The 11,533-nt window shown below is 34.8% G+C and overlaps 1 protein-coding gene across 1 annotated transcript; it reads left to right on the forward strand.

The window, feature by feature from the left end:
• The first annotated feature begins 9,002 nt into the window (after positions 1-9,002).
• LOC149933841 (zinc finger BED domain-containing protein 4-like) lies at positions 9,003-10,466 on the forward strand. The gene has a single exon (XM_090180745.1). It carries the CDS (start codon positions 9,003-9,005, stop codon positions 10,464-10,466), a length of 1,464 nt encoding a protein of 487 aa, XP_090036871.1.
• Positions 10,467-11,533: the final 1,067 nt, after the last annotated feature.

Raw genomic sequence — 11,533 nt, forward strand, 5'->3', positions numbered from 1 at the left:
ATACCAACTTCCAAGGACCAAATGTTATTATTTGATTTGACAGATGCATAAAAACATTTAAATCATTTTTCTCCGCCAAGTTACGTCGTTTTTGCTTTCAGGCGACGAGTGTGTGGTGTGTCTTTTAGTCAATGTAGAGGTATTCACCTGATGGATTTACACACCCAAACCTTGTGGTCTCACACTCGTCGGCTTTCGAAGGCGTAAATTAAGACGGAGAAAAGGTATGACTGGGTTTTATTATGGAGGAAGCATATCTATCAAGGTAATTAGTGAACCATATGACGTTGGATAGCCAGATAACATACAAAGTTTGTGATTTAAATTCGAAGAATTATCCCACCATTTTTAAATCGTGCGTTATTGGTCCCGATGTTGATTAAAACAAAATCCCTCTACTACGCTAACAACAGTTCATTACCGACATATGGAATGAACACCTAAATGAGATAATACAAATTTATTCTATATCTGTCTCGGTGAAACACGAAATTTTAAATTCGGATAATTGCGATTAATGGGTGTATGAACATAATTATGGTGGATCAACGTTTTTCAGATTTTTCAGAAGAAGAAAATTTATAGTTTTCCAGTAGGGTGCGTTTCTCGCTAGAAATGAGTTTATATAGGTAATCAAATGAATTTCAATAATGGTTTTATCCATGGAAGGATAATTTTATTTTAAGGATATGTCAACGCTAGCTCTGATATGATTATTATCCCTCTGAATAAAGTAAAAGTCAGATTGTTGAATGACCTTTATTAATACATTAAGCAATTTAAATAATAATTATATTTAACCAAAACTCTTACAACGTCATTTAATACCATCGCTAAATGATTTGATGTTATTTATGATTGTACATTACCCAGCTTCAGTTAGTATCATACTTATGGACATTGTTACTTATGATTGTACGTTTCACAGCTTCATTCAGAGTTATCCTTATGGAGTAAATTACTTATGATTGTACGTAACACAGCTTTAGGCTATTGGGAAAAGGTGTGTACCCACCTTTTTCAAATTCGCCGATCTCTACCGAAGACGGAAACCAAAAAGTGTGTCGGGTGTGTACGGTGTGTCGGTGTGTCGTTTAGTCAATTAGAAAAGGTGTGTATTTTGCGATACACCGTACACACCTTTTTCCAATTCGTCGATCTCTACCGAAGACAAAGACTCGTACAGCGTCATTTATAACCATCGCTAATTGATATTAAATTTCACTAAGTATCATACTTATTGGACATTGTTTTTATGATTGTACGTTCAACACACCATTCTTAACTCCATTTAGTGTCTACCTATAGATATAATTACTTATGATTGTACGTTTCACAGCTTTATTCAGTGTCATACTTATGGATATTCTTACTTATGAATGTATGTTTCACAGCTTCAATCTGTGTCATACTTATGGAGATAATTACTTACGATTGTACGTAACACAGCTTTAGGCTATTGGGAAAAGGTGTGTTATTTTCGATACACACCGTACACACCTTTTTCCAATTCGTCGGTCTCTACGAAGACGGAAACAAAAAAGTGTGTCGGGTGTGTCGGTGTGTCGTTTAGTCGCTTAGAAAAGGTGTGTATTATTTTCCGATACACACCGTACACACCTTTTTTCAATTGGTAGATCGAATCGCTTAACAACGAAGGAATGCGAGTATGTTGTTGAAACACTGTGAACCATTGTCTGTGTTGGGAAATAAGTCGTTACGAACGAGAGAGAAAACCGGTGTGTCGGGTGTGTACGGTGTGTAAGGTGTGTTTTTTAGTCTGGGAGTTGAGGGGAAAAAAGTGTGACGGGTGTGTACGGTGTGTCGGTGTGTCGATTAGTCAAGCTCGTATTTATCATCAGTAGCATATGAATGTATTCATTTTCCAAATTAGTTAAGACCTTTTAATTTTAGCTGGTATATTATTATGAAATGAAATACTAGTTTAGCAATTTATTGGTAATGAACTTTATCGTTAGTAGTTATGATAAGAATAAGATAAAATAAATTTCATTGTAATATTTATTTCATAGTACCAAAAATTCTCGATAGGGGCTCGTGACGTACCGATTCTCAAGTAACTAGTTCATCGAAAACAATCCGAATGGGAAACTTTCTAAATACTGTGTCACATTTTTAATAATAAACCCCTTTTTATACCCGCAAACTATTTATCACTGTTATCTTATTTATTAAAATGGCGAAAAATTAATTAATTTCATTCCACGCATATGCATTTCTAAAGTGTATTTCGCTACGTATATGGAACATTTTATCTGGTCCTTTTTTCTGAATGACGTACACAATTTCGGTATTTGGCCGGAAAGGATATGTTTAATCATCGACTTAAAGTACTGTGTTGAAAACTCTACCAAACAATTAATTATCTATACCAACGTATTTCTAACTATACTTTTTCTCTGATTATAAGTCCTCTTATTCTACGATTTCACGACAATTTGACATGTTCCGAGTAGAAAATTCCCGAATTTATTATCTCAAGTGATTTCTGATTCTAGTAAAAAATGCTAGTGTCCTTTGTAAATTTATTCACTCTTCTCTTATCTTTCCCTCTCTGAAAAGTAAAACGTTGAACATCGTCTAGGACTTTTTATTTTGATCAGCTGTAGTTTTTCTATATTTTTATAAAAAATGGAAGCCAAAATTGAAATGTTTGTAACTAAAACTATTCTTAGGTTTTCAGTTAAAAATAGTATTGTCAAAGGAAAAACATTTTTCTTTAGGACATCACTTATAATTATTAGTAATTATAAAAATTGGTTTAAACAGAAAATTGTTCCCAACCCTGGGAAAGGTTATTTAGATGTTTTTTAGCAAATCAAGCGTCTATTGGAAATATTTTCTTAAAGCTTGGTACTATTTCTAAAGACTACATCAATGTAAGTCCATTTATTATTATTATTGCTATTAATATTTAATCACTCTCCTAAGAAACCTTATATTTCATTTCTATTTACTTTTACTTTGTAGATCGAAAAGAGGGAGATACTGAAGTAGAAGAAATTCTTGCTGTATTATCTGGTGTTCTTCGTCACAACTCGAGTCTAACAACATCGTAGCGTTTACTTCTCCTACTGAAAAACGTAGTAGAACTGAGGAAAATGAACCAACGCATTCGAAAAAAAATCCTACTACTATAATTAACCTTTAAATTCGATTTTGCGTTCTTTATTGCATACCATTACCATATTTTATTTAGGACTTACTGTATTTAGAACCATGGCGCCATCTAAACTTTGAAATAATCAGTAATTAAATCTATTGATAAAAGGACTCAAGTGAGGACACTTCCCCTATTTCCCGTGACGTACCGATTCTCACGTGACTTTCATTTTTCTGTGTGCGCGTACGATTGATAACTGAACTTTTAGCAATGGGGAATAATCTCAAGAGCCTTATCTACACGTCACATAGCGTTCTTTCTTTCAGTCCTGGGGAATTGTCGAGGAAGGTTACGCAGTTTTTTGCTCCGTTTTCAGCTGTTCGTCGGATGTATTTTACGGCATAGGCTTAAGGATTTCCGACCGTCAAAGAGAAAATAGTAAGTTTCTATTTTCATACATTATTTTACTATATTTAAAACAATAGGGGGGTTTTTCAACACATGACGTCAGTGTAGTCATCAACCAATGGGGATCATTTCTTAGCTGCAGTTTCGATATCTCAATAACTTTTAATCTTAAGAGTCTTATCTTCACGTCCCATAGCGTTCTTTCTTTCAGTCCTAGGGAATTGTCATTAAAGGTCACGCAGTTTTTGCTCCGTTTTCAGCCGTTCGTCAACTCTATTTTACGGCATAGGCTTAAGGATTTCCGACCGTCAAAGAGAAAATAGTAAGTTTCTATTTTCATACATTATTTTACTATATTTAAAATGAAAATGAAATTTTTAGGTGTTCTTTTATATTAGACAGAAATTTAAGCCTAAATTAGGTCCTGTATGGGGTAAGATTAGCGTAGAAAGTAAGTTACTATTTTAATTTTGTAGTAAACTATATATATATATATATATATATATATATATATATATATATATATATATTTTAAACAATTTTCCAAACAATTTGCATATTGAAAAAGCGTTTATATTGAGAATTTATTTAACCATATTGAGAAAATTTGGTTTAGTAGGCTTAGTGATAAATTTAGGTTTAGCATGTAGGCTTAGTGAATGTATCATTTGAGGGGGGGAACAGAGAGAGATTCTAGGGATTGTGACCTGGAGGACGAGATAAGATATCAGACTGATTATCTCGTCCTCCAGGTTATAATCCTTCTCTCTGTCCAGTGAGCGATTTTCGGGGTCGCGCGTGATTGAAGTTGGCTGATCTACCTCTACTCAGGTGACCCACGGGAGGACCACCCAGCGGTCAAGGGAATTATAAATAATGAAACGGCTAGCTGCGGCGGTTTAGAGCACCGGTATATAAATTCTGATCACATGGCTGCGGCTGGGAGCACCGGTATATAAATTCAAACCACATGGCTGCAGCTGGACGGCAACGGCTTGCTGCGGCTGGATGGAAGGTCTTGCTGCGACTGGATGGAACGGCTAGCGGCGGCTGCGGATGGATGGAACGGCTGCTGGCGGCTGCGACTGGGCAGAACGGCGGGCTGCGGTTGCGGCTGGACGGGAATGGCTGGCGGCGTCAGAACTTGTTGTAGAAGCGGCTTATTAGACTCGAAGTCGAACTCATTCTCCCTCCCAAATAATATTTCTTTTATAAATCTAAAGACAGGGACGTACCACGACGACAGAACTCGTTGTAATTATTTTTTTGATTTCTTGTATACTTTTGGTAATAGTGTTGATATCATAGATAAAAACTAGCCCACGTTATTTAAAAGTATTTAAAATTAACATTAACTTATTTTCAAATATATTTTGTGCGATACATAAGAATTAAATATAATTTATACAGATCATAGAATCAGTGCTTCTCTAGCTTTTTAAGTCCAAGTAGTTATTATTTTGAGAGTTTTAATTGTGAACTACTGACAAATTTACAATTTCCAAAAAAAAAATAAAACTGAAGATGGACCTAATAGTCATCCATGGAAGTTCCCGGTGGCAAGGTGTGCAGTGTCGAAGAGGCATTACCTCGTTGAACCGCGACGGCGAAGTGCTAGATTAAGTAGGAAACTGAATGACGGATCGAATCCTACGACCTATAGCGTTGGTCAGTTCCAAACCGAAGGAGCCAAGAGTTTTGATGGCCATTGCTTTAAACATATAATTTTACTCAAGCGCCGAGTATTTGGATCTCTTCTTCGTTTCAGCCTGGTTAGCGGTTCAGAAAGGGGCTGTTGAAAAATTAAGATTCCCACTGATTTAGATGAAGTCAGTTATATAATTATCTTAGTATTCATTAATTCTTTAAGAATATGTATTGGTTATCTGATTTAATCATGATTAAATTAATTAAATCCCGATTGAAAAGATTTTATAATGATTAGTATGATTAAATCGAGATTAGAAATTTGAAGGAGAATCAGAATGATTATATTGGTGAATGGAATGTTTACAATTGTGCTTGATTAGAACGAGCGGATTAGAATAATTTTACATGAAAACAAGTCGGTCAAGCCCGTAATATTACCTCTCCTCGGAGGGGTATAAGTTCATTCCCTACGCGCTAAAACGACGATATTTTCCTTTGGGGGTGAAAATTATGTCCAAATTGGGCCGAATTGAAGTAAATAATTTCCCTCTTCCCGCACGATAAATACAAGGAATCGATCTTTCAATTCCCTGTCGTTATATCGAAATTTATTTTTTCGGGCGGTCCCAAAAGTCAGTAAGAAGGATCAGTTGGAGAGAAAGCACCCATACATACAAAACACACACTTAACCGGCGCCACGGTAGGCGTTAACGAAAACATTTATGATAATAACCTAATCGAACAGGCCTCATAGTCACATTAACGAATAGACAAATATTATAACGCAATCAAGGAACAAATTATTACTAAATTTTCTCCAAAAATAAACCATTTCGTGAAAGATATTCTACAAAAGCAATTAACAAACATCTTTATTCATTAATATAATTCTCAAAATATTTTGTGTCAGGTCCATCACTACTGTACATTGGTCAACTTCTTTTTCAACGATATCCCTAAAAACAAAAACAAAACTATAAAAGGCCATGACTGATACACAATACAATTCGAAAGACAAAGGGTAAAATTTAAATCAAAATAAATAAACCCAAAGTTGAAAACATGTGTAATGAAAAACAAAACACAGTAGACGGAATAGTTAGGGCTCTTTAAAAATAAAAACAAACAAACCCAATTGATGAACTGCATCAAACATTTTAATCCGTCAAGAAAACGTTTCAAATAAATTACGAAATAGTAAAAACCCAGTTAAAACCAGATTAAATTACATGTAAGAGCCCGATGTATACAACTCGAAATTATCGTTATAAATAAACCATTACGCCAGAATTCAAATACGCTAAACGCACAATAGATAAAATCATAAAAGTATACGACTGATAAAAAAAACCCGCTGGATAAGATTAAAAAACCCTCTAACGAAAATATCTTTGGTAGAATATTATTTCGCCAAACAGAACGGCCCAAGTTCGAAACCTATTGTTTATAATCAATAGAGAAGACGCTACATTGAAATTTATTCAATGCAATAATTTAAATTGCACACGTAATCTTGTTCTATTGAAATAAAAGCCAAAATGTAATACTCTTAATTAAAAATATACGCTTCCGATAAAACTGAAGGTCTAATTTTCGTTGAAGCGTAATAAGTGTCGGTGATTCTGTGGTAGAACGAAGTATGAGAGAAAGCACCCATACATACAAAACGCAAACAAAAAACTCAACACCTACAACCGCCATAACACAAACTCAACATTCCGACATTACAATAACAAAATTTCCAATAAAACTGAGTTGAAACCGTCGTGACGATGAGCGTTAACGTAAAGAACAACCAAAACCAACCCAACCGCAAATTCGTCCGTTAACGCTCACCGTGGTTTTGCCAACTTTCAAACTACAAACACGGAGATGGAAAATAAAACCAATTAGTAAACGCAAGCTTGGTGATCTAATTCTTAACATTAGAAAAACCAGAAACCAAACACTTCCTCCCGAAAAGAGATTTTTGACTAATGAAATTATAGCCAATGCAATTAAATCTAGAAAGCACTTACACTAGTTCCGCAAGAAGGTTTTTTATTAGTTCGTCTTGCTCGAAAACCTCAAGACTCTGTGACAACATTTCGTCATCGGCTGACCTAACATATTCACCGTCGTCAGTAATATCAATTACTACATTATAAAAAACAAAAATATAAGTACCAAATTGATACCACACTTTGAGAATTTTTTATAAAGGTCGTCGAGGTTAAAATCGAGGTGAATATAGCATTTAACAGTTACTTTTTTGGGGAAGAATTGGGAATTTGCGCCCTTATCCCTAATAACGCTTTCATTTCGTAAATTTGAAGAGGTGTCATCCTAAATATATAAATTATAAAATTAATCTAAAAGAACCGCCTTCATAAATCAAATCGTAGTAATGAACGAGAAAATAATTACGAATGATATTATAAAAAAATAGAACAAATTGACTTTTGTGATTAGAAAACTGTCAAAAGGCACACCAGGCTATCAAAACACATAAACCAACTAACCAAATACTGCACCTACTGTATTAAATGTAAAACGTGAGCCTATTTAGGAAAACCAAATACAAGATTTCTAAACCGAAAAAAATTATCTACTCCACGTATTTTTTAAGATAATACCCATGGATAACATTTCAAAATACCGAACTATTTACGTTGAAACAGACACTCCTAAATAAGGAAATATTTTAAATTTCATATAGTAGTTTTAGCATAAAAAAAATCGATTAGTATGGCACTTTAAATAAAATAAACTAAAAATAAACATTTAAAAAGTATCACCCATATTATTACTTATTTCCATCGACAAAACAGTATGCATTTTGCTCCAATGAAAAACTACCAATTAAAGTCGTGGTTTCCGGACATTCCTCCCACAATTTACATAAATATTCTATTGTTTGAAGAGGATCACGGTAAGGAAGAACACCACAATTGAATTTCAAAGCGTTAACTATCATATCACTTGGAACTCCATTTAAATAGCCGAACGCCTCAATCATATTAATTTGATTGGGAAATTCTAATGATTTCTTGAAAAATAATGAGGCCAAAGGAAAATGCCAATCATTAGAACGCTGACCCAACTCTTGGTAAAACCGCCCACGGGTTATTAACTAGGTCGAACTTTAGTTTTCCTTTAGACATCCCTATAAAAAAGTTAATCAGCAGAAATAAAAAGTGCTATAACGACGCTTAAACTTTCCGGGGGAAAATTCAATAATTTGTGTAGCGCAGTAACTCAAAAAGTCACGAAATGGGAATTTATATCAGCTTTTCCCGCACTATAGTGTTAAAGGAATAGTCAGTGAAACTGACTATCCTTGCGTCGATTTTGGATCGGCATGCCTGAGTTGTTTTTAGATTAACCAAAGATATGTGAATAAATGAAATCACAAAAATGAATGCTAAGTTACTTAAATCACCAATAAATTCTTTAACAAAATAAAGCAACTACGAAAAGCAATTATGGACCCTAACACATTTTTAGCTAATAATACACTTTAGAAAAATAATAAACAATACCTTATACGCAATGTCTTGGTGTTTTAAATATTCAGGGGGACAATAGAGGGGCTACGTGTTAAACCAAGCTGGTTTTGGTGGACGCCGACACGCCTTAACTTAAGTTAGGGAAAAACATGCTGGTACTGGAAGTCCAAGCAATGTGATTAATTAAGGTACTGGGAGACCATTAAATACTCGGGAGTTTTTAGAATTAGGGGCCAATGATTACCAACTACTGGTAAGCTAACATACTTAACCAGCACAATGCAGTTAATGTCAGCGAAATATTAATTGTAAAGCTCTAAATACCTCCAGTATGAGAAATCATTTAAAGACTAAACATCATGATAAGTATAAAGAACTGTGTAACGAAGAAGTTAAGACAAAACCAATGTTAAAACAAATTTCGCTTGTAGCTTTTACTCAGCAAAAAGAACAATTTCCCAATGATCATCCAAAGGCCTTGAGTTTAAGAAGATCCATTTCTGAGATGATCGCTATTGACTTTCAACCATATTCCGTTGTAGAGGATGTTGGATTTAAAAGATTAATAGAAAAGCTTGAACCAAGGTATAAAATTCCTAGTCGTTCCTCGTTTAAAAGAACTCACATACCAGGTTTATATAATGAATTGATAAATGATATTAAAACTCAACTGAAAGAAGAATCAAGAAATGGAATATACGGAATAGCATTTACAACTGATTTTTGGAAATCCAAAACTGGAGACTCTTACATAAGCCTTACGTGCCATTTCATTGGAAAGGATTTTAAAGGAAATTATTTCACTCTTGCTGTCATGCCATTTTCTGAAAAACATACAGCCGTTAACATTCGCAGTGCTATAACTAACATAATGGAATCGTTCGAAATTGGCAGACTTGATGATATTACAAGTAGTTTTGTGGTGAGTGATAATGGACTGAATATTGTAGCTGCTATAAGAAATACCAGCTGGATACATATTCCTTGCTTCTGCCATACGTTGCAGCTAGCCATTAAAGACTGTTGGAACAACCTACAAGGGGACACTGGATCTCTACAAATTGGGGCCATCCTTGCTAAATGTAGAGGAATTATAGGATATTTCAATCGCAGTACGATAGCGCCGAACATGCTTAAATTAAAACAAGCAACTTGTAGTGAAGAGCAGAAGAATAAGAAACTTATTCAGGATATAGATACACGCTGGAACAGTATATATTACATGCTAGAAAGACTTCTGGAACTCAAAGCTCCAGTATCTCAAGCTCTGACTGATCTCGAGCATGATGTGTTAACGACAATGGAATGGAAAATCATTGAAAACTTGATAAGAGTTTTAAAACCATTTGAGGAGGCAACTAGGCATTTGAGTGCTGAAGATTACCCAACATTGTCCATGGTTTTCCCAGTTCTGCATTGCTTGCAAGCGGAATTAATGAGACAAAGCTCCTTACCACAAGATCTTGCAGAAAACATTGCGGAAATATTTTCCAAGGCCTTGCGATTAAGATTCAAGGACTTCCGGAATGATAAATATTTCATCCTCAGTATGTTAGTTGATCCCAGATACAAGGCAGTTTTAATGCAGAGCCATGAAAAAAAGAAGGGAGTTATGCTACTGCAAAATGAAATTGAAAGACTTGTAATAAGCGAAAAAACTCAAACTGATGATAGTGATGGCGAGGAAAGTCCAGATGATCTCGACAATGACGAAACCCAAACATTATGGAGTGTTCTGGATGCCAAAACAAAGAACTCAATAAGGAACGCAGTGAGTGATGAAATTGCAATTTAGTGTTGAGTGTTTTTGAATGGTGGAAACAGTACGAAAATAAGTATCCTAATGTGGCTGAGGTGGCTCGATTGTTGTTAGCTGCGCCTGCTTCTTCTACACCCAGCGAGCGCCTATTCTCAGCCAGTGGTTATACATTGTCCAACCAGAGCATGTAGAAAAATTAACTGTTATCCATCAAAATCTTTTAAAAAATGCAAATTTTAAGAAATAAACAAATAGCATCCTAATAAATATTTTGAAAGTTCATTTAATATTCCTGTTTTTTTCATATTACTCAAATATTAGCTTAACGTGAAAATATTTAAAAGTTTTATCCTTTAAAACAACTTTTTGGGGGTAAAAATTATAAAATCGCTCAAAATTCAAAACTCGCCTAAAATTTTCAAGCTCGTTAGGGTTTTTCAAACTTGTTAGTAACTCGGTTCTTAAAAAAAGGGTTAAATTAAAACTCTTAAGCTCGCTTAGTTTTTCAAGCTCAAACTCGAACTCGGAAAGAAACATTTTTTAAACTCGAACTCGACTCGATAGCCAAAAAGTGATACTCGCACACCCCTAATAACTACCGAGTGGATTGCTGTAAACCACAAAGGGGTTTCACTAGTGGTATCATGGGTAACAGTCGTCTGTTATTGAGTTTTAAAGGGGCAAGACATAAGACATGAAATAATAAGGCATTTAAATTCAATAAATAGTACAATAGAGTTCCGAAAAATGGTTTTAAATATTAACGATCACCGTCCATGTCCTTCTTCCAATTACTTGGCTTCTGCACGCACAATTACTACACCCTCGCACAATTGCCGTACCAAAACAATCAGTTAAGTTCATCGAGTCACAAACACACCTGACTACTTCTCCCGATTGGACGTGTTAACTTTTCCTAAGCTAATTACGCACCATCCGCGCGTTCCGAAGAGTCTCCCTAACTTCACATAAGTTAAGTTACAAAAATATTGAATACCTTCTAGCTGGCTATCATGGGTTTATATAGTTAAAAATACAGCATCTGCACTGTTAGGGGTAATTAGATTAGGAGGCCGGTTTGTTTATTTTAAGTTTTTTTTGTT

Source organism: Leiobunum rupestre, chromosome 7 (genome assembly GCF_980474605.1).
Source record: "Leiobunum rupestre chromosome 7, qqLeiRupe1.1.hap1, whole genome shotgun sequence".
In the NCBI taxonomy this organism is placed as follows: domain Eukaryota; kingdom Metazoa; phylum Arthropoda; class Arachnida; order Opiliones; family Sclerosomatidae; genus Leiobunum; species Leiobunum rupestre.